The following is a 26,925-nucleotide window of genomic DNA, read 5'->3' as shown; positions in this document are numbered from 1 at the left end:
TTAAATGTTTGGTAGAATTCACTTATGAAGCCATCTGCTCCTGGAACCGAATAAGAAAAATCAGATCTTTTTAGCTTTATGCCATCTGGAGAGATGGAACCACATCTTGCTGTTATTCATTTTTCTGTTTCCTTGTGTTTTAAATGTACTAGAACTTCATTAGATATTAAGTAAGTTAATATAAAAATAGAAACAATATAATTTTATTTATTTCAAATACATAGTTATTCTTGCTATCCTTTTTTGAGGCTGATTAAGGAGAAAATTAGGAGAAAGAAATAATACTGTTATTTTCTTGATGTTCACATTATTAGGTAACTTAACATTAAAAAACCTTTCCTCTTTACCTGGAGTTGAATATACACTTTCTATAGAAGAATGGATTTGTTGACACTCAACCAATTTGCAGTGCTTCTCTGGAAAAATTTTACCTTAAAGGTAGGTAAAGGTAGCCGTGGAAAATGTTCATAAATGCCCATTTGTTGCAATTCAGGTTTTCTCTGTGTGTGTGCATGTATGTCTGTGTATGTGTGCTTTTAAAAAATCAATTCCAGAGCTGTAGGTAGCTCCAAATATATAAAACTGAGTTAATCAATAGTAAAGTATGACCTATAATAAAGGTGGGAGGAGGTGGAAGTGGTATGAGACATTCCAGGAAACACTGGCTCTTCCAGAGTGAAACTGGCAGAAACTTAATATGGTAGAACTATCTGTGTGCATTGAATATGTTCTCTTAAGATAATTAACACCATCTTTTTGTTCCTGTTCTAGAGGAGGCAGTTTATTAATTTAATAATGGAAGTCTTCACAGCATTGATGTTTCCAATGATGCTTTTGCTATTCCGTATACATATTCATTTGAAAATTTTGGGGCCTTACAATTTTACTTCTCAACCCATCAGTACTCTGCCTTCTTTCCTCAAAAACCCTGAAGAGTGGGAATTGATTTATTTGCCTTCTAATATTGATGTGGTAAAAGAGATCACTGAGAATGTGAAGAGGAATCTAAACATCAGTATTAAAGGTTAGAAATTAAAGTTTTCTGAAAAATTTATTATTAAGTTTTTTTCTGCTGGAGCTAAAACAATGTAGCAAAAAAGAATCAAGTTGGAGAAATCACACTTCCCAATTTTAAGACAACATAACTATAGTTATAAAAACAGTGTGGTATTTGCGGAGGGGTAAACACACAGATCAATGAAACAGAATTGAGAAGCCAGAGGTAGACCTACACAAATATGCCAAAATATTTTTTACAATGATGCAAAAGAATTCAGTGGAAGGATAATCTTTCAACAAATTGTGCTGAACAATTGGACATCAATGGCTAAAACAATGAAACTTCACACCTTATGCAAAAATTACATCAAAATGGGTCACAGATCTGAAAGTAAAATGATAAAACATTTAGGAAAGGACACAGGAGAAAATCTTTGTAACTTAGAGTTAGTTGAAGAATTCTGAGACTTGACATCAAAAGCATCATCATGAAAGAAAAAAATGGATAAACTGGACTTATGATATATATTATTAGTGGTTGCCCTTAGAGTTAAAATATGCATACTTAATTTTTCACAGTCTACTTAGAACTAATATGTTACACTTTATGTAATGTCAAATGTTTACCAGTATATAGGTGTCTTTATATTTCCCTCTTTATGTTGTAGTTTTCATGCTTACATAAGTTGAAAACTTCATCAGAAAATGTTATAATTCACACACATATTTTAAAGAACTTAAGAAAACTGTTTACCCAGTATTTACCATAGCTGTTGCTCTTCTTTCATTCTCAAAGTTCCAAGTTTTCTTCTGATATTATTTTCCTTCTTTCTGAAGAACTTCCCTTAACAATTTTTTATAGCAAGTCTACTAACAATGAATTCTCTTTGTTTTCCTTCATCTGAGAATGTCTTTATTTCATTACTGAAGGGTTATTTTCATTGGGTATAAAATTCTGGGTTGACAGTATTTTCTTTCAACATTTAAAAAATATTTGCCACTTACTTGTTACCCCCTTGGTTTCTGAAAAGAATCTGCAGTCATTTGAATCCTCTTTTCTCTATAGGTAATGTGTCATTTCTCTCTGGCTGCTGTCAAGATATTTTCTGTCTTTATTTGTCAAAAGTTGGTTTATGATTTGTCTGAGTGTAAATTTATTTTGGTTTAGTCTCTTGGGGGTTCACTGAGCCTTTTGAATCTGTAAGTTTCTATCTTTCACCACATTTGGCGAATTTTCAACAATTATTTCTCAAAATTGTTTTTCAACATGGCCTCTTTCTTCTCTCCTAGGACAATGATGACACAAATGCTAGACATTTTGTATTTTCCTACAGGTTGTTGAGGCTCTATTCAACTTCTTTCTAGTCTCTTTTTTTTCTTTCTTGTTCAGATTAGGTAATTTCTACTGATCTATCTTCACTGACTCCTTCCTCTCTTATCTCTCTATAGCTTAACAGCTATTGAGCCATCAAGTGACTTTTTTTTTTAAAAAAGAAAAAGCAGTTTGAAGTGATCTCTACCTCATGATTTATCTTGTTTCTTTTAAAAGAGCTTTTATGAGATACAATGTACATACCATACATTCACCTATTTAAAGTGTACAATTCAATGACTTTTAGTATATTCACAGAGTTGTACAATCATTGCCACAATCTTAGAGCATTTTCGTCACCAAAAATAAATCCTGTAACCTTTAGCCATGACCCTGCTATTTCCCATCCCAACCAGGATTAGGAAAACACTGATCCACTTTCTGTCTCTATAAATTTGCTTACTATAAACCTTTTATATAAACTTTATGTAAATGCAATATGTGGTCTTTTGTGACTAGTTTCTTTACTTAGCATAATATTTTCAAGGTTCATCCATGTTGTAGCATGTATCAATACTTCATTCCTTTTTATTGCTGAATAATATCCCATTGTATGCATACACTACATTCATTTGCTATATCCTTCTTCAGTTGATGGACATTTAGGTTGTTTCCACCTTTTAGCTGTTATAAATAATACTGCTGTGAACATTTGGCAGCAAGTTTTTTGTAGACATATGTTTTCATTTCTCTTGGGCATATACCTAAGAGTGGAATGAGTAAGTCATATGGTAAGTCTATGTTTAACTTTTTGAGAGACTGCCAGACTGTTATCTAAAGTTGTTGTACCATTTTACATTGTGGTCAGCAGTGTATGAAGGTTCCAAGTTTTCCACATCCTCACCAGCACTTGTTATCATCTACCTTTTTGATTATAGCTATCTCAGTGGATATGAAGTGGTATCTTGTGATTTTTATTTGCTTATCCCTGATGACTAATGACTTATCTTTATATATGTTTTATAATGATTATTATTTAAAATTGTAGTAAAATTTTATAAAATAGCTAAAATTGCTTAGAACTTCGAATAGTCATTAAGTAGTTGTGATACCAATATTTGAGAAACAGTGTTTTTAAATTTACAATATTTGGATAGGCTTTTGTCCATGTAAGGTAGTATCTCACCTCTTAGGAGGGATTATCAAATATTTTTATGTAAGTGAACAATTTTACCTCTTCATAGTTCGAGGCTTTTCTTCAGAAACTGAGTTTGAGAAGTACATTAAGTATGACTATGAATCTCGGCAAGTGCTGGCTGCCATTGTTTTTGACCATGACTTCAAAAACAGCAATGACCCTCTGCCACTTCAGGTGAGAAAGTTTTATTTAGAGTTTTCTAAATAGTTTTCCAGTAATTACACTTCCAGTTTCTAGGATTTTAATGAATTTGGTAGTATTAACCCTATTTTATAAATGAAGAAATGAATTTTCCTAAGATCAAACTTCTAGTATACAATAGGGCAAGAATGTGAATCCAGATCTGAGTAACTTTAATGCCTGTACTCTTAACTGTTGCATTATGCTGATAAGGGAAGAACTGTATCTTCTACAGAGAAGGCCTTAGACTCATGGGAAACTTTGACTACTCAAGCAATGCTTCGAGTTCTACAAAAGGTGGTAAAATAAATAAGCCTCAAAGCAGATGCATCTTCACTAACAAGTGTGGAAAAATCCTCTTTCTTTAAATGAAACACAGAATTTAAGTCCTTTCATATATCTTTAGAGAAAATTCGGCCGCATTGATTCAAAATTAGGACCTCTATAGGCACTGAAAAGTGTCTGATTATAGCATAACCCATGAGAAGGAGAGAGAAAGTGCTTTGAACTTGGTGTCTCCTTAGCAGATCTTATCAACATTCTATCCTGGTGGCAAAGGAAGTAAATAGTCAGTCTATAATATATAGATATGGAGCCAAATTCTGTGTTTAGAACACAGATGCTTGTCAGTGGAAGGCAAGATTAATAAGACCACTAGTAGGATAGTACTATTCTTTCTGTGTGTCCCATCCTTCCATGACTCCATTCTTCTGTACCAACTTCCACTTACTAAGTCAAAATTATCCATGTGCTGATACAGATTTAGGCTCAACAATATACATTGGCTCAAAGTGTCTTCAGTGCCATTTCAAGTTTCGTTCTCATTACTGATTGACTGTGCTTGTGTCCCCAAATATTCAAACTAGATTCCTGATACCAAAATTCCCCAAATTATTTGCCCGAGTGCTTGGTCTGGTTTTTTTCCAGCTTTATTGAGATAGAATTGACATATAACATTGCATAAGTTTAAGACATACAGTGTGATCATTTGAAAGACATATATATTGTAAAATGGTTACCACTATAAGGTTAGTTAACACATTCATCACCTCACAGAATTACTATTTTTTGTGTGTGGTGAGAATATTTAAGATGAATAAGTTCTGGGGATCTAGTGTACAGCATGCTGTTTGGTCTGTTTTGAGGTGTTCTAAACAAACCTTTTGATCTCTGTTGGTGACTTCATGTATAGCACAGACCTTCTAATATCTACCAGCTTTTCCCCATCTTAGCTGACTTTCTTGACAGGATCTTTTGTTTATCTACAAGTGCCACAATAATACATCTAAATCTCAGATATAATCATGTCACTGTCATGATAAAAAGACTTTAGTGACTTCCCATTGACTCAGGCTCATGTCCAGAGTGCTGTGCACAGGATATATGGCTATCTGTGCATATCCTGATATCCTGGTGCCTGGATATCTCTCCAATCCTATCTCTGCCATCCTTACCACACTTAATGCTCCAACAATAGTTAAATGCTAGAGGTTCCATGAATGCACAATATTACTTTTTGCTTCTGGGATTTTGGTCACATTGTTTTCTCTACCATAGAGGTACTACTGTGAACTCCCATTCAAACTCCCATTCAATTCTCACACCCAACCTTTCCTTTTCTGTCCTGTCATAATAATCTGTGCATATTTCTATTAGTCAAAATCCACATGGGAACACAGACACTACTGTAGGTATGTCAACAGAAGGATTTTAATATAAGGAAATATTTACACATTCACAGTCTAGATTTTAGTCACTCTCGACCAGCACGTCAGAGGGTATAGCTTGCTTACCTGTCTAGGTGAACCATACCCTTCTTGAGTTCTCGGTTGTCAGGCCATGGTTGTTGAAAATGTGTGTTCACTGTTATCAATGGAAAAGTAAGCACCAAGAGGCACCCCAGACAAGTTTCAGACGTATCTCTCTCTGCTTTCATTGTATAACAGCAACCCTTCATGTTAATCGTGGTTAATTGCTCCCTTTCATATAGTAACTTGTTTATTTTCTGATGCACCACTGTGAGTAGCTTAGCATTACCAGGTAATCATGCAAGTCTCAGTGGAAGCTTTACTGTGTCCTCTCTTGGAAGTGTTCCTCCTACCCCATGAAACAAGGCCTTTAATGCAGCAGAATTTAAGGTTATGGGGATGGGAAGTATAAATTCCATAAGCAGGTATCTGGGAGTGATGATAAGAAGGGCCAATCTACTTCCACGCCTTGGTTCCCATACCCTTATGTTCTAGCTACTGGAGACACAGAGACATATATTAGTTATTGTTAATTACATAGACTGCATCCTGTAGAACAGTGTCCCAGATTAACAGTGTTGTCCCAAAGCTGGTGCCTTAGATGAAATTTAATAGACCACTTCAATTTCTTCTCTCAGGTCTGCTGCTTCTGAGTGATGTGGAATATGGTAAGAACTATAGATCCAGTGGTCAGATACCCATCATTGTACCTCCTTCACTATAAAAGGGGTCCCTTGTCTGAGGCTTATTGTGTGCCTTTACCCCTACTGCAGACCTATTTCATGTTCTGGGCCCCACTGAAAATTTTCACTTGATGAATATATCTGACCACTACTCTCAAGTGTGGTATGTGCCACCTCTAACCTTCAAAAAAAGAGGCCTTGGCAAAAAGAGGCCCACCAAGTGCAGTGCTTCTTTTAAGTGGTTAGGAGTACAGTGTGCAACAAATTATTGTTTACTTTAAGGGCATATCCTGGCATACCCTAGACATTAACCCATAAAAACTTCACCAATTAGCAAGGCCCTGAATCTTTATAGGCTTTATTTCTCAACCTCTGGTAAGCAGATGTCTTACCAGGGCATTTAGAGTACTTGTCACTTCCTGTTTATCAGGTCTAAATGTATATGAAGATGCAAAGGACTTAAAAATATCCAAAAGAATTTTGTAAAAGAATAACAAAGTTAGGGGACTTATAGCCTTGACTTCAAGACTTATTATAAAGCTACAGTAATCACTACCGTGTGTTAGTGGCATTGATCAACAAATAGATCTATGAAACAGAACAGAAAGCCTAGAAATAAACTCTCTTTAATACAATTGTTTGAATTTTGACAGGGGCACAAAAGAAATCTAATGGGGGGAAGGAAGATGTTTTCAAAAAATAGTGCTGTAATGATTGGATATATATGTGGAAAAAATAAACCTTGAGTTTACCTCACTCTACACACAAAAAGTAATTCATTATGGATTATAGATTTAAAAGTGAAAGCTAAAACTATAATACTTTTAAAGTAAAACATAGACAAGTATCGTCTTTACTGGGGGATAGCAAAAGTTTTCAGGTCACAGAAAGCAATAACCATAAAAGAAAAAATTAATAGATTAGGTTTTATCAAAATTAGAAACTTCTGCTCATCAAAAGACACTGTTGACTTCTGGTCTAGACAAGATGGTGTGGACTCATTTCTCCCTGCCCCTCCTCACTAAGCAGAACTGTAAACCCTGGAAATAGTGCAGAGGCAAACAACGAAAAACTCTGAAAGGTGGTAAGAAGGCTGCAAACTAGTTTAAGACCCCAGGCCTGGAGGAGCAACACAGGGGCGCACATCTTAATGTACCCTGACCAACAGAAGGCAACCAAGACCCAACATTTTCTGACTCCTAGCATAGCAATAGAAGGCAGCCTAGATAGGCTCATTCCACTCCAGGTGCAAGTGGAAGCCTTTCTGACATCAAGTGACTCTGACACCCCTGGCAATGAGGAATGGATAGGGAGCCCTGCTAACAATTGTTGGCCAGGAGAAATATTCTCCTTCCCCGCCAGGCCTCAGATGCCCCTCCCCTGCTGCTATATACTGAGGCACAGGAGCCAGAGGGGCTCAGCCACAAGTGGCCCAGTCTGGGAAGTGTCTTCATCTCCACAGGCCTGAGACACCCCTCATGGCAAGACACTGGGGTGAGTGGGCCAGTATAACCATCAAGGGGGACCCAGCCAGAACAAGTGGCTGGCCTAGGCAGCCCCTTTGACCCTATGGGTATGAGACTCCCTTTTCCTGTCCAGATAGATAAGGGTAGCCAAGGGATGGTGGTAGGGGGCCCCACCACAAGAAATCCCAAACTCAAGAAGCAATCTCTGGGGCCGGCCCTGTGGCTTGGTGGTTAAGTGCACGCGCTGCAATGCTGGTGGCCCGGGTTCGGATCCTGGGTGCGCATCGAGGCACCACTTCTCCGTCCATCCTGAGGCCGAGTCCCACATACAGCAACTAGAAGGATGTGCAGCTATGACATACAACTATCTACTGGGGCTTTAGGGGGAAAAAATAAAATAAATAAAATCTTTAAAAAAAAAAAAAGAAGCAATCTCTGTCCCATACAGACAGATAGGATCCTGCTGTAATTGCTCGAGTCAGGAAAGCCTCTTCCTTCCTTTGGGCCTAAAAATCCTCTCTCCCACAGGGAGACACCAGGGCAGACAGGTGGAACTGGCAAGAGGAACACAAGAGTTCCAGCCTGGGAAGGCTCTTTGTCCCATGGTCCTTCTCTTCCCCCAGAAGAAAACCTCTTCTGTTCCCTTAGGCAGTACAGGCAGGAACCAGTGGGAGCCCCAGTGGCACCACATAAACTAAGAGACCAAATTAATACTAAAAAGCCTCTGAAAATTAAATTGTCACTGAAACCTCAGCTCACAAAAGTAGGCCAGTACCTGCATGCTAAACTGAAATAGACTGACTGCCTGATGTAATAAAAGATTTAAATAGTATCCAGAGTCTCCTAATGTAATAGACAAAATCAACAGAATAAAATAGAAAATCATCTGTCACACCAAGAACCAAGAAAACCACAATTTAAACGAGTAAAGACAGTCAACTGATGTGAACACTGAGATTAACTAGAGGTTGAAATTATCTGACAAAGATTGTAAAGCAGCCATCATAAAAAGTTTCAACAACAAATTAAAATGGTGTTTAAAAAAATAGAAAATCTTAGCAAAGAAATATGTTATAAACTTAAAATATAATAAATCAAAAATTAGTCGGAGGTCTTAATAGTAGAGTGGGCAGAGCAGAGGATATAATACAGAGGAATAAATTTAGCCAGTGAGGTGCAAAGAGTGTGCCCTGAAAACTACAAAACATATCTGAAAGAAATTAAAGAAGACCTAAATAAATGGAAAGGCAGTCCAAGTTCATGGGTAGGAAGACTTAATATTGTTAAGGTGTTGGTATTACCCATAACTACCTACAGTTTCATTACAATCCCTATCAAAATTCCAACCTTTCTTTTTTAACTTCTTGTGTGTGTGTGAGGAAGATCAGCCCTGAGCTAACATCTGATGCCAATCCTCCTCCCTTTGCTGAGGAAGATTGGCCCTGGGCTAACATCCGTGCCCATCTTTCTCTGCTTAATATGGGACACCACCACAGCATGGCTTGACAAGCAGTACGTCGGTGCGTGCCTGGGATCCGAACCTGCGAACCCCGGGCTGCCACAGCAGAGGGAGCGCACTTAACCACTTGTGCCACTGGGCCGGCCCCAAATTCCAACATTTTTTGCAGAAAGAGGAAAGCTATCTTCAAATTCGTATAGAATTGCAAGAGGCCCAAATAACCAAAACAGTCTTGAAAAAGAACAAAGTCAGATGATTCACATTTTCTGGTTGCAAACTTATTGCAAAGCTACAGTAATTAAAACAGTGTGGTACTGGCATAAGAATAGAGATAGACTAATGGAATAAAATTGAAAGTCCAGAAACAAAATCATATACTTATGGCCAATTGATATTTGAAAATGGTGCAAAGTCTATTCAGTGGGAAAGAACAGTCTCTTCAACAAATGATGCTAAGACAACTGAATTTTCACAAGCAAAAGAATGAGAGTGTACCCCTACCTCACACCATATACAAAAAATAACTCAAAATGGGCTAATGATCTAAATATAGGAGCTAAAAACATAAAACTCTTAGAAGAAAACATATGAGTATATATTTATAACCTTGATGTGGCAATGGATTCTTAGATATGACGCCAAAGCATGACTAAAAAAAGAAAAAAACTTATATAAATCGGACTTTATCAAAATAAAAAACTTTGTGCCTGAAAGGACATTATCAAGAGAGTGAAAAAACAGCCAATAGAATGGGAGAAAATATTTGCAAATCATATATCTGCTGAGGGTTTAACATCCAGAATATATAAAGAAGGAGGAGATTAAGTTGTTATAACTATAAGATATTTTACGTAATCCCCATGGCAACCACAAAGAACATAACTATAGAATATACACAAAAGGAAATGAATTTTAAAATTTCTCTGTTAATGTTTTTAATTAATTAATAAATTAGTAACTAATATGTTTTTAATGTAATTAAAAAATCTAAACACAAAAGAAGATGGTAATGCAGGAAATGAGGTACAAAAAAACACTATAGGACACATAGAAAACAAATAGTACAATGACAGAAATAAGTCCCTCCATGTCAATAATTGAAGTGTAAATGGATTAAACTCTCCAATCAAAAGACAGAGATTGGCAGAATGGATAAAAATACATGATCTAACTATATACTGTCTATAAGAGATTCACTTCATATCCAAACACACAAAGAGGTTGAAAGTGAAAGTATGGAAAAAGATATTCCATACTAATAGTAACTAAATGTGAGCAAGGGTGGCTATACTAATATCAGACAAAATAGACTTTATGTCAAAAAGGTTACAAGAGACAAAGAAGAACATTATATACTAATAAAAGTTTCAATACAGCAGAAAGATATAACAATTATAAACTTTTATACACCTAATGACATACCATAAAAATATATGAACCAGGGGCTGGCCCCATGGCTTAGCGGTTGAGTGCTCGTGCTCTGCTGCTGGAGGCCCGGGTTCGGATCCTGGGCGTGCACCAAGGCACTGCTTCTCTGGCCATGCTGAGGCCGTGTCCCACATACAGCAACTAGAAGGGTGTGCAACCATGACATACAACTATCTACTGGGGCTTTGGGGGGAAAATAAATAAATAAAAAGAATAAGATTAAAAAATATATGAACCAAAAACTGACAGAATATAAGGGAAAATTGACAGTTCTACAATAATTTTACAGTTCTACAATAATATTGTGAGTTCACTCCACTCACCATAATGGATAGAACAACCAGACAGAGTATAAGTAAGGAAATAGAGGACGTGAAGAACACAATAAATCACCCAGATCTAACATACTTACAAAACACTCTACCCAACAACAACAACATACACATTCTTCTCAAGTGCACACATGACATTTTTCTTGATAGAGTATATATTAGGCCGCAGATTAAGTCTCAATAGATTAAAAAGATAGAGATCACACGAAGAATCTTCTCTGACCACAAGAGGATGAAGTTAGAAATCAGTAACAAAAGTAAAATGGAAAATTTCACAAATTTGTGGGAATTAAAAAATACACTTTTAAACAACAAATGGATCAAAGGAGAAATCACAAAGGAAATTATTTGAAGATGAATGAAAATGAAAACACAACATACCAAAATTTATGGGATGCCACAGAAGCAATGCTAAGGGGGAAATTTATAGCTATAAATGCTTACATTAAAAACATGAAATATCTGTAATCAACAACCTAACTTTACAACTTAAGTAATTAGACAAAGAAGAACAAACTAAACCCAAAGCCACTAGAAGGAAGAGAATAATAAAGATTAGAGTAGAGGTAGATGAAATAGAGAATGGAAAAACAGTAGAGAAAATCAATGAAACCAGAAGTTGATTCTTCAAGAAGATCAACAAAATTGACAAACCTTAGCTAGATGGACTAAGAAAACAAGAGATTCAAATTACTAAAATCAGACATGAAAGTGGGGGCATTACTGCCAATTTCACAGAAATAAAAGGATTATAAAGAAGTACTGTGAACAATTGTGTGCCAAAAAATTGGATAACCTGTGTGAAATGGACAAATTCCTAGAAGTACAAAACCTACTAAGACTAAGTCATGAAGAAATAGAAAATCTAAATAGACCTATAACTAGTAAGGAGGTTGAATCAGTTATCAGACGTCTTCCAACAAAGAAAAGCCCTGGACCTGATTTATTGGTGAATTCTACCAAACATTTAAAGAAGAACTAATTCCAATCCTTCTCAAACTTTTCCAAAAAAAAATAAAGAAAAGGGAGTACTTCTTAACTCTTTCTATGAGGCCAGCATAACCCTGATCCCAAGGCCAAACGAAGACACTACAAGAAGAACTGCAGACCACTATCTCTTATGAACATTGATGCAAAAATCATCCAAAAAATAGATTAGACACACTTCAGCAGCATATTAAAATGATTATACAACATGACCAAGTGGGATTTATTCCTGGAATGCAAGAATGGTTCAATATGAAAATTGACCAATTTAATAATCGGTCAACAAAATGAAGGGAAAAAAGAAAACACATGATCATCTCAATGGATGTGGAAAAAGCATTTGAGAAAATTCAACACTCTTTCGTGGTTAAAACACTCAATAAAATAGGAATAGAAAGAAACTATCTCAACATAATGAAAGCCATTTATGAAACACCAACAGCATGGTGATGGGTTGTAATTAGTATTTGGGTGGTGAACATGATGTGATCTATGCAGAAATAGAAGTACAATGATGTACACCTGAAATTTTTACAATGTTATAAACCAATGTTACTGCAATAAATAAAAAATTAAAAAAAATAAAATAAAAATAAAAAATAAAATAAAATAAAAATAAAACATACTCAATAGTGAAAGACTGAAAGCTTTTCCTCTAAGAACAGGAACAAGGCAAAGATGCCTGCTTTCACCATTTCTATTCAACATAGTACTGGGAGTTCTAGCCAGAAATTAGTCAATAAAAAGAAATATAAGACATCCAAATGGAAAGGAAGAAGTAAAATTACTTCTGTTCACAGATGATATGACTTTATATGTAGAAAACCCTAAAGACTACACACACACACACACACACACACACACACACACACACACACACACACACAGCTGTTAGAGCATAAGTGAATTCAGCAAAGTAGCAGGATACAAAATCAACAGTCAAAAGTCAGTTGCATTTCTATACACAAACAATGAATAATCTGAAAAGAAAATCACAAAAACAATTCCATTTACAATAAGAGAATTGTATTGTAAATTGAATTTACATCAAAGAGAATAAAATACTTAAGATCTAAAGGGAGTAAAAGACTTGTACAACGAAAACTACAAAACATTGCTGAAAGAAATTAAAGAAGATATAAATAAATGGATACACATCTCATCTCCGTGGATTGGAAGACTTAATATTCTTAAAATGTCAATACTACACAAAGCAATATACAGATTCAATGCAATTTTTATCAAATTTCCAGTGACGTTTTTTGCGGAAATAGAAAAACCCAGTCTAGGATTCATGTGGCATCTCAAGGGACCCTGAATAGCCAAAACAATCTTGAAAAAGAACAAAACTGGGGGACTCACACTTCCTGATTTCAAAATTTACTACAAAGCTACAGTAATCAAAACGGTGTGGTATTGACATAAAGACATACATATAGACCAATGGAACAAAATAGGGCGGAAATAAAACCTCACATGTATGGCCAAATGATTTTCCACAGGGTGCCAAACCATTCAATGTGGAAAGGACAGTCTTTTCAGCAAATGGAGCTGGGAAAACTGGGTTATCCACATGCAAAAGAATGAATCTGGACCCTTACCTAACACGATATGTAAAAATTGACTCAAAATGGATCAAAGACCAAATGTAAGGCCTAAAACTATAAAACCCTTAGAAGAAAATATAGGACAAACGCTCACAACATGGAATTTGGCAATGAGTTCTTGGATAAGACACCAAAGACACAGGTAACAAAAGAAAAAATGGTCAAATTGAACCTCATGAAAAATTAAAAACTTTTGTGCATCAAAAGACACTATCCATAGAGAAAAAAGGCAACCCATAGAAAGGGAGAAAATATTTGCTAATCGTATATCTGATAAGGGATTAATATTCAGAATATATAGAGAACTCCTAAAAGTCAACAACAAAAAACGAACAACCCAACTCAAAAATGGGCAAAGGACTTGAATAGACATTTCTCCAAAGAAGATACATATTGTGAATGGCCAATGGGCACATGATAAAATGCTCAATGTGACTCAAAACTACAATGAGATACCACCTCACACCCATTAGGATGGCTACTATAAGAAAAAAGAGAGGGGCCGGCCCAGTGGCATAGTGGTTAAGTTCCTGCGCTCCACCTCGGTGGCCCGGGGTTCACAAGTTCAGATCTTGGGCACAGACCTACACACTGCTCATCAAGCCATGCTGTGGTGGCGTCCCATAGAAAGTAGAGGAAGGTTGGCACAGATGTTAACTCAGGGCCAATCTTCCTCACAAAGAAAAAAAGAAGAAAGCAAGCAAGTGTTGGTGAGGATGTGGAGAAATTGGAACTCTTGTGCACTGTTGGTGGTAAAATGGTACAGCTGCTATGAAAACGGTATGGAAGGCCTAAAAAATTAAAAATGAGTGTCACATGAAGCAGCAATTCCACTTCTGGGTATGTATATACCCAAAAGAATTGAAAACAGGTTCTCAAAGAGATGTTTGTGTGCCCATGTTCACAGCAGCATTATTCACAGTTGCTACAATGTGGAAGCAACCCAAGTGTCCATTGATGAATGAATTGATAAGCAAAATTTGATATATACATGCAATAGAATATTCAGCCTCAAAAGGGATGGAAATTCTGTTATATGCTACAACATGAATGAACCTTGAGGACATTATTCTAAGTGAAATAAATCAGTCACAAAAAGACACTACTGCATGATTCCACTTACATGAGGTGCTTAGAGTAGTCAAAATTATAGAGACAGGAAGTATAATGGTGGTTTCCAGGAGCTGGGGGGAGGGGAGCATAAGTAATTATTGTTTAATAGGTATAGCATTTCAGTTTTACAAGACGAAAAGAGGTATGGAGATGGATGGTGGTTAATGATTGCACAACAATGTGAATGTACTTAAAACCACTGAACTGTAAACCTAAAAATGGTTAAGATGGTAAATTTTATGTTATATGTATTTTACCACAATAAAAGTTAAATAAATAGGCACACACAACTATTTAAATGAATCTCCAAGGAATTATGCTGAGTGAAAAAAAGCCAGTCCTAAAAAATTAATACTGTCTGATTCCATTTATATAACATTTTTTAAATTACTAAATTTTAGAAATGGAGAACGTATTCTTAGTTGTCAGAGGATAGCTATTGGAAAAAAGAGCTGATGGAACTGCTTGGTATCTTGACTGTGGTGGTGGGCACAAGAACTTGCACACGTGATAAAATTGTACAGAACTTAATACATACACACATCTGAGTACAAGTAAAACTGGGGGACTCTGAATAAGATTAGAGATGTGTACCAATGTCAATATCCTAGTTGTGATATAATTTTATGAAATGTTACCATTGGAGAAAAGTAAAGATTACATACAATCCATTTATTATTTCTTACAACTGCATGTAAATCTACAATTATCTTCATAAGTTTAATTTTTTTAAATACACTTAATGAAGTGAATTATCAAGACACACTGTTGGAGAATTTATTTGTAAGCATATATGTGACAGTGTATTGTATCCAAGATATTTAAAGTCCTACAACTCAGTAATAAAAAACCAAGCATTTCAAAGATGAGTAAAAGTTTAAATAGATAATTCTTTAAAGGAGATATACAAATATCCAATAAAGACATGAAAAAGTGTGCAATATCATTAGAAATCAGGAAAATGCAAATTTAAACCACATTGACATACCACTAACCACCCACCAGAAAGGCTAAAACTATAGTCTGACAATACGAAATGTTGGTAAGGATGTGAAGCCACTGTTGGTGGGAGTATAAAATTATACAATCAGGTTAGAAAAATGTCTGCCATTTGTTCAAATAAAACTAAACACACATCTATCCTATAATCCATCAGTTAGACTCCTACAAATTTACCCTAAAGAAGGAAAACATATTTTCACAAAAAGAGTTGTACAAGACTGTTCATAGCACCTTTATTCATGATAGCCAAAAATTAGAAATAGCCAGATATCCATCAATCAGAGAATTAATATACTATGGAATATTGTTCAGTGTCAAAAAAGGAATTAACTACTGAAAAAAAGCAGTTACATTAATGAATCTCAAAAGCATCATTCTTGGTAAAAGAAGCCTTAAACAAAAGAATACGATACTGTATGATTCCATTTCTATTAAATTCTCTAAAAGACAAAATTGATCTATGGTGAAATCAGAAAAATTATGTCTCCGAGGGAATGTGATGGGGATCAACTGGAAAAGGGCATGAAAGAACTTTCTGGGGTGAAGGTAATGTTTAATTGATAGTGATTTGGGTTACAATAGCTGTATGCATTTGTCAGAACTCATGTACAGTTAAGCAAATGTACAGTTAAGATTTGTGTATTTTGTTGTATGTAAATTTTACCTCAAATAAGAACTATAAACAAATATTGAATTCTAGTAAATGCTGAAGTATTTGGTGGAAGGGTGCTAATGTCTCTGACTTCCTTTGCAATGTATCCAAAAATTAAATGTATTGATAGATAAATATAAATTATATATAGGAGCCGGCCCGGTGGTGCAAGCAGTTGAGTGTGCGCGCTCTGCTGCAGCGGCCCAGGGCTCGCAGGTTCGGATCCCGGGCGTGCACCGATGCACCGCTTGTCAATCCATGCTGTGGTGGTGTCCCATATAAAGTAGAGGAAGATGGGCATGGGTGTTAGCCCAGGGCCAATCTTCCTCAGCAAAAAAAAAAAAAAAGAGGAGGATTGGCATCAGATGTTAGCTCAGGGCTGATCTCCCTCACACACAGAAAAAAATTATATAGATACTATAAATATATAAATTATATAAATATATACATTTAAATTTATCTATATAGTATAAATTACATAAATTACATAATTACATAAATTACTATACCTCATTTGGCCTTTTTTATGCAAAAGGTAGCATACTTGTCAGTCATCAATTTTATCTTTTTGAACCATAAATCCATTCTTGTGTACTCTGCTCCTTAGTGCTGTAACTACATTTCTGCCTTTTCGGCCAGCTTTATATGAGACTCTGCTAACAAAAGGCGCTAGAAGGCAGACTAGAGGCAAGGCTGGGGGAAGAAGAAGGAGCTTAAGCTTTCCTGTTAGCTTTCTGTCTGCTTGTAGCTCCTGTGAATGACATCCCAGCAACACTTCTCTATTTTGGCAGGAGCACTTTTTTCCCATACCAGCAGCCAAATACAGTTTGCAGATAGTTCAACACTTTTCAAAATCAGCCTTATCACACTGTCTCAGAGATAACCAGAACTAGGCAAGTGGAGCTCCTTCTCAGAAGACTAGGTCCCAGTCTCAAAGGACCCTTCTTTAAAGCTTTGAGACAGTGAGCTAGCCGACTTGTGCCCCCTCCTCAGCGGTTTGGTTTTCAGCCCCACAGGATCTCTCCTCTAAGTTTATAGTTTTTAGTAATTCCAAACTCTTGTTTTTGTTCCCTTAGTCCTAGGGCAAGTGACTGCTTCCTATTGATAACTTAGAATTCCCTTTCAGTTACTTGGTATGATTTCTGTTTTCTGACTATACCTTGAACAGATACATAGCTCTCTATTGTGCAGAGCTACCATGGTTTATGCAGTCTCCTGTATATGAGCAATTAGGTTAATTCCAATATATGTCCACCACAAATAATATTACAACAAACTCATGCATATGTTTTCTTTATATTGTTGGAGGTGTATATTCCAAGTCTGTTCCTGGAAGTAGTGTTGCTGAATCAAACAATAAATGCATATGTAGTTTTGTTAAACGTTGCCAGATTCTCTATTACAGTTATGCCATTTTGCATCCCACAAGCAATGTATTAAAGTGCCTGTTTGTCTACAGCCTTGCCAACAGTGTGTTGTTAAGCTTTTGATTTTTCCAGTCTGATAGATAAGAAAGATATCTCTGTAGTTTTAATTTGCATTTATTTCGTTGTGTGACATTGAGAAGCTTTTCATATATTTATGGGCCATATGTATATCTCTTTTTTCGAACTGTCTGCACTTTTAGAGGACTTCAAATGTAGATATGATCAGACATATATATTGTGCTTGGAGTCACTGTCATTTCCAGGCATTCAGAATCACTTTGACATCAGATGAGTCTTATCTTTCAAATCACTTGGTTTCCCATCTGGACTTAACTTTCCTTTATTTCTAATATTTGCTTTTAAGTTTTGTTGGGTTTTAAACATAGTTTGCTTCCTCTTGCTCCTTCTAGGTAAAATATCACTTGCGCTTTGTTAGGATACAGAGGACTATCTGGTGGCCAGACAAGGTAGGCTGGAAAACATCCTTACTCTTTCCTGTTCGTCCTTCTGTAGGACCCAGGAACCCAGATTATGACGATGGAGGAAGTCCTGGTGAGCAGATCCTCAAACATACTTATTTTATTATCACAGTTGCATACTAGCATATATATATATGGTTATCATATATATTTGCATATATATGTATACAAATATGTTTATTTTTAACTTGCTGTGGAAATTTTTAAAATTAAACTTATATTCTACCAAAACTATTTTTCAATTCTATACATTTGGTAAACCTGATATATGTATAATTATATTTTTATATGTTGTATAATATATTCAATAATATATATAAATATAGTAATATATAAATATATAATATATATTATATATATACCATGCTTTATCCTCTTTCAATTCTTATATCAATATATTTATCTTTATGTAGTTTTAGTTTAATGTTGTGCTTTCTAAATATATACATTTTCATATGTTGGCATTGCTTTCCTATTCATGTCTATATATAATTCTATTGATTTGATCTAAAAGTTTTAAATTGTGATGGCTATTTTTAATTCAGATTTTTATTTTGCATATTATCTTATCTGAAAAGCCCTTAATGTGGAATTTTGGTTTATCAACATATTGAGATTTTATGTTTAGCAAATATTCAATAGAAGAAAAAAGCTATGCATATTCTAGCATTAGCAACAAAAATTAGAAACAGTATAACCAGTAAGAAAATAGGTGTACCTATTAGACAGTCATTAAAAATAATCTTTATTAAATCTGTTGAGAAAGAAAGAACTTAAGCTGAATCTACAGATACCTGTATGAATTAGCTAAATAGAGATAGGTGGGGATTATTCCAGGCAGTGGAAGTAAAATTATGAACACATGCAGGACAGGATACTACATTTAGGGAACTACATAGCCTTTTCTTTTTTTGCTTTTTTTTGTAGTTAGAATAGAGGGTGCATATGGGAGGCTATTAGAGATGAGTCTAGGAAGCAAATAGGTCATTAAAGACCTAGTGTGTCAAGGGAAGGAATATGAAATTTCTCCTGGAAGTTTTGAGAGACAGAGGCATAGCAATATTTAGCATGAAGAGAAGAAATGATATGATATGGTAGCAGACGCATCTTACCAAGTGGTGACACTCATAGTTTATCTTTGGTTTTTGTTTGTTATCTGTACACAAAATTTTTGTTTTATACTGTTGCTGAACAAAGAAGACTGTGACTTACATTTCACAATTTGTATAATAATAATTTATATAACTGATCAAGATATTTTGGAGAATGACTTTTTTTCTCTCAGATGTTGGGATTTTGATGTTTCACTTCTTAGCTTCGAGTGGCGTATTACTTGAGAACAGGAAACATACCCTTAGGTTTGCTTAATACCACACTATTTGGGGAGAAATTTTGGACAGACAAGGGAGGATGAAGAACTGAATGCTAGATAACATTCGTGTTAAGGAGGAATAAATAAATTAAGACAAGGGTACAAAGACTAAGAAGGATTGGCAGGGAAGTGAGCAGAAAATTAAGATCTATTACATGAATCAAAGGAGGAATGGGAAACTATGCTTAATATTTCAGTTATATCACCACAAAAGAACCTTTTTGGTATTTTAAAACTTAAAAACAGCAATCCCTTCACAGAACACAGGGTTTCAAATAATGTAACACAAACTGTATTTAAATATTTATAAGTATTCAGGAGTTCCATGTATATTGTAGATATATTGTTGGTTCCAAATGTTAAAAGTATCTTTTCCCAATTTCTGATTTTATCCTTGCTGTTCATTATTGAACAGAAATCTTTAATTTGATGTAATTCATCATTTTTTGTCATGTGGTCGCTTTTTCTGGGTTTCATTTAAGAAGTCCATTCCTACTCCTAAGTTCAAAAATATTCTCCTATTTCTGTTTTATGGTTTTTCCTTTTACAATTTTGTTGTTAATCCATGAGGAGTTTTGTATGTAGTTTTGGTTAGGAATTCACTATTATTTTTCTCCATATAGAGAGAAACAGTTTTCCAAAAACTGTTTAAAATAATCTGTCCTCAAATTCTCTATTTTTTCCAATTAGTCTGTCTATTCTTACACCAATAATCATATTACTATTACAATGATTTTGTGTACTGTGCCTTAATAGCAACTGAGATAGACTCCAAGAAAACCTAGATTATGGAACTAGCAGACAAGGACTTTTAAGGTGGCTATTATAACTATTTTCATTGAAATAGGAGAAAATAAGTGCACAATGAAAGAAATGATAAGAAATCTCAGCAGAGAAATAGAAACAATAAAAAAGGAATAAAACACAAAGTCTAGAATTAGAAAATACAGAACAGATTTAATAGACAAATGAAGATGACAGAAGAAAGAGTAGGTGAACTTGGAACAATAAAATGCATTCAATCAGAAAAAAAAATTAAAAACGGAGTTTCAATGAAATGTGGGGAAATACTGAAAGTTCTAACATATGTGTAATTAGAGTCCTTAAAGGATAAGAGAGAAGAGGGCAGAAAAAAATATGTATAGAAAAATGGCTGAAAGAGTCCTAAATTTGATTAAAGACAATAACCATAAAGTGACTGGAGCAGATTTATACATATCAGATAAAATAGATTTCCAGACAGAGATCCAATTTGTCGGGAGGATATAACAATTATAAATGTGTATGCATCTAATAACAGAACTTTAAAATACGTGAAGCAAAAATGACAGAATTAAAGGGAGAATTGGGCAATGCCACAATCATAGATGGAGATATTAATATCCTTCTCTCAGCAATTGATAGAACATCTAAACAAAAAAATTATAAAAAAGTTGATGATATGAATAACACTTTCAGTTTCCCTGAACTGATTGACAATTGTAGAATAAATAGTCAATAGTGGTAGAATACACATTTTTTTTTAAGTGCACATGGTATTTTCACTAGGGTAATTCTTATGCTGGGTCATAAAACAAATCTCATTGAAATTAAAAAGACTGAAATCATATAGAGTATGTTCTCTGATGACAATGGAATTAAATTAGAGAACAATAAGATAATTAGAAAAATTGCAAATATTTGGACATTAAACAACACATTTCTAAATAATCCATGAGTCAAAGAAGAAGTCACAAAGAAATTAGAAAATATTTTAAATTGAATAATGAAGAAAATATGACATGTTAAGATTCAGGAGAAAAATTGGGATACAGCTAAAGCAATGCTTAGAAAGAACTTCATAGTTTTAAATGTTCATATTAGAAAAACAGAAAAGTCTAAAGTTAATTATCTGAGTTCTAACCTTAAAAAATTAGTAAAAGAAAAACAAATTAAACCTTAAGCTGCCTTCTAGTTGTATAGTTGGCTTGGTTTCAGTGAAACAGTTTTCCTTGGAGACCATTCTGTATTACTCATAGAATATATCTGTCATTCTGCACTTTATTTCTTTTTTTATATTTCCAAGTCTTCGTCTCTCCAATATTTAATTAAATCTGCATTCTTTTTGTAGATATAAATCGTACTTAGCAAGCCTACCACTTTCATTGAATATATTTAATTTTGGAAGGATGTGAATCAGATTCAGCTGAAGAAGTATCCCTTGGTTCTATGTCAAAACCATGATAGGTTCTCAGAGTAATTATGTTCAATTGGCCTTGATACAACAGTAAATTTAGCTTCTTTAGGTGACAAGCTATGACTTACTTGAATTGCCTTGCTCTTTGTCTAAGCTGTTTCTTAGTCTATTTTACTTGACAATGTTTGTTTTATCATGCAGGGTACATCAGAGAAGGGTTCCTGGCTGTGCAGCATGCCTTAGATAAGGCCATCATGCTATATCATGAGAGCAGTGCTAGAAAGAAGCTGTTTGATGGTATCAGCGTCTTTGTACAGAGATTTCCACACCCAGCTTATGCTCATGATAGATTAATTGTGGTCACTAGTAGTTTCTTCCCTTTGATGTTCATATTCATGTTCTCTCCAACTGTACTTTCCATCGTGCGATCCATTGTGTGGGAAAGGGAAAAAGGATTGAAGGTAATCCCAATTATTTTCTGATACTTTCTGTAAAGATTTTTTTAGGCCTGTGGAGCTATTTTATATGGAGAGTTGGATTATTTCTACATATTCAGCATTGGCGGGTAGTTATTACATCACGGTAGCAGCAAATTACATCCCAGTAGCAGCAAATACAGAACAGGAAGAGTGAATACTGATGCCACTTATCAATTTTCCAAGCTGGCAGAATTTCAGAGACAAACTGTCTCTAGGGAGCAGCAGAAAGGAAAAGCCTGAAGGCAAGGAGGGAGATAAAAAGGGTCACTAGAGGAATTTGAAGTCTCTAGTGTCTAGAGTAACAGTGAACTTCAAACACAACTCAGCTCCTGGCTAAATTAACATAAATTCCCACATTTTAGGCCTATTTGCCTTGATATCTACTGCCCTAGATAACTTATAATTTTCAACAAAAAATTATAAGGCACACCAAAAATTAAGAAAAAACACAATCCAAAGAGGCAAATCAGTCATCAGAACTAGACTCAGTTAAGACATAGATATTGGAAATATCAGATGAGGAATTTAAAATTACTGTGATTAATAATTTAAAGGCTCTAAAGGGAAAGGTAGATGTGTCCAGGATCCTCAAGACCACTCCTATTTTCTGAAACTCACTAGAAGGACTCATAAGACTCAGCATATAATTATACTCACAGCTAGGATTTATTATAGTGGTGTAGTAAGTAAACATAGCTGGATCCTAAGAAGAAATGACACAGGCAAAGCTTGGAGGAATTCACCTGCAGGCTTCCTCAAGTAACCCCACGAGAGTCAACACAGAGTGCACTGTTGCCCCAGCAGTGAAAATCCAGCAACATGTTTGTGATGTTCCTGTCCAGGAAGTCCATTAGAAACTTAGCACCTAAGGTTTTGATTGGGGGCTGGTCATGTGGGTACCCTTTGCCTAGCATGTACAAAAATTCCAGACTCCTAGAAAGCATAAACCATATAGTTTGTACAAACAGTTTAGGCACAGTTGCCCACCTTTATCATTTAGGGGAAGTTTTATATCAGTGTAGGGAACAGTTTACCATCCAGGTTTCCATATACCAGCCAAGGGCCAACCTTGCAAACATGCCTTTCTAAGAATAGTACTCTCAGGTCTTATTTGTTAACTCTTTTCTGCACATGCAAGATCATATAGGTAATGCTATCAGAGAGATTGAAACTATAAGAAGGAGTCAACTGGAATTTCTAGAAATAAAAAACATGCTAACAAAAATGAAGAATGCCTTTGACAGGATCATCAGTAGATTTGACTTTGATGAGGAAAGGATCAGAGAACTGAACACAAGACAGCTGAAATTACACAAACTGAAATGCAAAGAGAAAACAATATGTAAAAATCCAGAAGAAAGCATCCAAAGGGTGTAGGACAATATCAAATGATATAATATTTCCATAATTGGAATGCCAAGAAAGAGATGAGAATAGAGCTAAAGAAATAATGGCAGAGGATTTTCCAAAATTAATGATAGACATCAAACCACAGATCCAGGAAGCTCAGAGAAAACAAAGCAGGTAAACAACACACAAACACACACACACACACGCCTAGACATATATTCAAACTGCTGAAAACCAAAGACAAAAAGAAAATCTTGAAAGCAACCAGAAGGGGGAAAAAAGACACATTGCTTACAGGAACAAGCATAAGAAATACAGGCAACTTCTAACTTGTAATTGGATTAAAAAAAAAAAAAAACCATGGCCAAGTAGTTAAAGTTCTGCATGCTCTGCTTCTGCAGCCCAGGTTTGTGGGTTCGGATCCCAGGCACTGACCTATGCCACTTGTCAGCCATGCTGTGGCAGTGACTCACATACAAAATAGATGAAGATTGGCACAGATGTTAGCTCAGGGCTAATCTTCCTCAAGCGAAAAAAGAGGAAGATTGACAACGGATGTTAGTTCAGGGAAAATCTTACTCAGCAAAAAAAAAAAAAACATAGATACATTTTTCTAATATTCCTGGAAGTATAGTATAAGAGAAAAGAGATCTTAATCTCAATATTTCAAGGTTTAATTTGAAGTGTCTTCCATTTGGTCCAATATTAGGTGTAGTATTGAAAAAAAAAACTCAGGAGAAATATATTTTAATTCCCTTCCTAACTGCATAATTTTGATCAACACACTTGGCTTTCTGAGCCTTGATTTTTTTCATTCATAAAATGGAGATGATGTCACCCATTTATATAGGTTTTTCTGGGAATTTAAGTAGAAAAATATATGTGAAAGCACTATGAATTGCTGATATATGTAATATTTGATTTGTGTTGACTTTCTACAGGAGTACCAGCTCATAATTGGACTTAGAAACTGGATGATCTGGGCTGCCTATTTCTTCATATTCTTCCTTTTTTATATCATTATTATCTCTTTGATATGTGTGTTATTCTTTGCCAAGGCAAGTGTCTAGTTTTGTGCTGTCCAACAGAAATATGAGTCACATATGTAATATTAAATTTTTAGTAGCCACTAGAAATTTTAAAAAGTAAAAATAATAGATGAAATTATTTTAATAATATATTTAATTTAACCCAGTTTATACAAAATATAATTTCAGCATGTGACCAATTTAAAAATTAAGAGAGATTTTACATTCTTTTGTGTACTAAGTCTTCAAACCCCCAGGTATTTTTTATATTTACAGCACATCTCAATTCATATGCTATATTTTCACTAGAAATACTTGATCTATATTTGACACTGCTTTCGTTTTTTAATTTAAATTAAAAATAGCTAAAATTAAAGGAAAATTAAAATTCAGTTCCTCAGTCACACTAGCTACATTCCAAGTGCTCAGTAGCTACAAGTGGTTAACAGCTACTATATTAGATATCTTAATTCTAGTTGATTGCAGCCTGCTGCAGCTATCCTTTGAAAGGGAAAAAGTAATCATAACATGGACTGATTGGTCTCAGGTTGCCAGGAGGATGAAATATGGCTTTTATTGTCTCCACTATGGAAACTCAAAGGCTACTGAATCTCTGAGAAAAACTTAAACCCTTGTGTAAGAAATAAGTTATTTAGTTAACTTTCCATCTTATTGAGTTTCAATCACTGAGCAGTGTGATCTGTTTCATTAAGGGACATCATTTTCTCCTTCTTCCCTTGTGTTTATGTGACACTACTTATTGTGTACCTTACATGATGTCATAATTGTTTTATTGTAGATTTTCAACGAGCCAATCTTCCGCTACAGTGACTATAGTTTCATCTTTGTCTTTCTTATGTGTTATGCCATTGCTTCAATATTCTTTGGCTTTATGGTTAGCACATTCTTCAGTAAAGGTGAGTCTAAGACTTCTCCTGTAATAGAATTTGTTTTAATTGACCAAAATAGGATCATGTTTGGGAGCTCCTTATAGCCACCTCATGTATAGTCTTGGCTTACATTCTAACATAGAAAGTGTTTTACATATGAAATGATTTGACAGGTGGTAGAGAGCATTGAAAATTAAAATGGCCCAATGTATATATAAAAAGAGGATATAAAATAAAATTGTGATCAATTAGAACTTAAGGTGAACTGAACAATGCTTCTTGCAGAAGTTGGCTTCAAATCACTTCTGAAAGCATGTCAAGAGATGGAGGTATTCATTCATTCATTTATTCAGCACATCCTTTGTGCACTTACCATGTGCCAAGACCCTATACCATCTACATAAGGACAAAGGAAAACTGATTCTCTATAAAAGCTCACATAAGAAAAATATGTGTGACCAACTAACCCCAGATTGGTCTATTAAAGATTTTGTAGAAATAATTCTCTATTAGCAGTTTTTAAATCACTTCCCAAAAGATTAAGGAATATTTCTTTTTTTAGACCACAAGTATTAACCAAGTATTATTCTTCCTGTATGTTTCTTCCATACTGAACCATCAGAATACCATCCTTATTAAACCATTTTAGAGTATAAATATAGTCTCACAGTTAAGACTTTTAAACATCACAGGTAATTTGTCCTTTAATATATTATCACAGATATCATCAGCATGTATTCAACAGTTGGTATTCATAATTTTGCAGAAAAGAAAAGCAAGCCTGAGATTCTTATCCTTAGAAAGGCCTTGAAAGGTTGGCCTCTGGCTGGCATCTGGGAACTTAAATTTTGGGAAGAGTCCCACCATTCTCTAAAAAATAAGAGTGGCTCACTGTACCTAAACTGTTTGTGCAAGCAATATGGTTTATACTGAACACATGCTTTCCTTCTGGGGGTCTTGAATCTTGGTATATGTTAGGCAGAGAATTCCTATGTGCCCAGCCCCCAATAAAAACCTTGGTCACTGAATCTCTAATGAGCATCTCATTGACAATATTTCACACATGTTGTCACAATTCATTGCTGGAGGAAGTAAGCACAACCTGTGTGATTCCACTGAGAAAGAACTCTTGGAAGCTTGTGCCTGGTTTCCTCTGGGCTTTGCCCCATGCTTCTTTTCCCTTTGCTGATTGTACTTTGTATCCTTCTGTTCTTATTACAATATTGCTATTTATTAATCATAGTTGTAGGTACGATTACCCGCTAAATCTTGTGAGTTGTCTTAGCAAGTCATTGAACTCGGGGGTGGTCTTGAGGACCCCAACAAAACAATTAACACAACAAAATCATGGATAAAGAAAAATAATGTGTTGAGCTAAAACATAAGGTGGTATATTGAAGACCAAGATAATATTGCCAGATAAACAGGAATGAATGTATTTATAAAAACTTCAAGGAAAGGGACTTTTATTTCTGGTGGTATGATAGACTCAATAATTGGAATCACTCTGTGAACTAAAACAATTAAAATGTTAGATAATATTTTTAAAACTTATTTT

At 35.0% G+C, this 26,925-nt stretch overlaps 1 protein-coding gene across 1 annotated transcript in view; it reads left to right on the top strand.

Annotated features, from left to right (window-relative positions):
• Positions 1 to 319: 319 nt before the first annotated feature.
• LOC106800148 (phospholipid-transporting ATPase ABCA3-like) overlaps positions 320 to 26,925 on the top strand; it is a 204,275-nt gene continuing 177,669 nt past the window's right edge. Inside the window, 7 exon segments of the mRNA XM_087417083.1 lie at positions 320 to 438; positions 772 to 1,024; positions 3,556 to 3,683; positions 18,004 to 18,145; positions 21,822 to 22,081; positions 24,391 to 24,507; positions 25,277 to 25,394. Of these exon segments, the coding sequence (XP_087273209.1) occupies positions 379 to 438; positions 772 to 1,024; positions 3,556 to 3,683; positions 18,004 to 18,145; positions 21,822 to 22,081; positions 24,391 to 24,507; positions 25,277 to 25,394 (1,078 nt within the window). The 5' untranslated portion in view covers positions 320 to 378.

The sequence above is a fragment of the Ceratotherium simum genome, chromosome 26 (assembly GCF_057802395.1).
Source record: "Ceratotherium simum simum isolate JZ-2026a chromosome 26, ASM5780239v1, whole genome shotgun sequence".
Lineage (NCBI taxonomy): Eukaryota > Metazoa > Chordata > Mammalia > Perissodactyla > Rhinocerotidae > Ceratotherium > Ceratotherium simum.
Note: the sequence above shows the minus strand (reverse complement) of the source record. Positions and strands in the feature narration are given on the sequence as shown.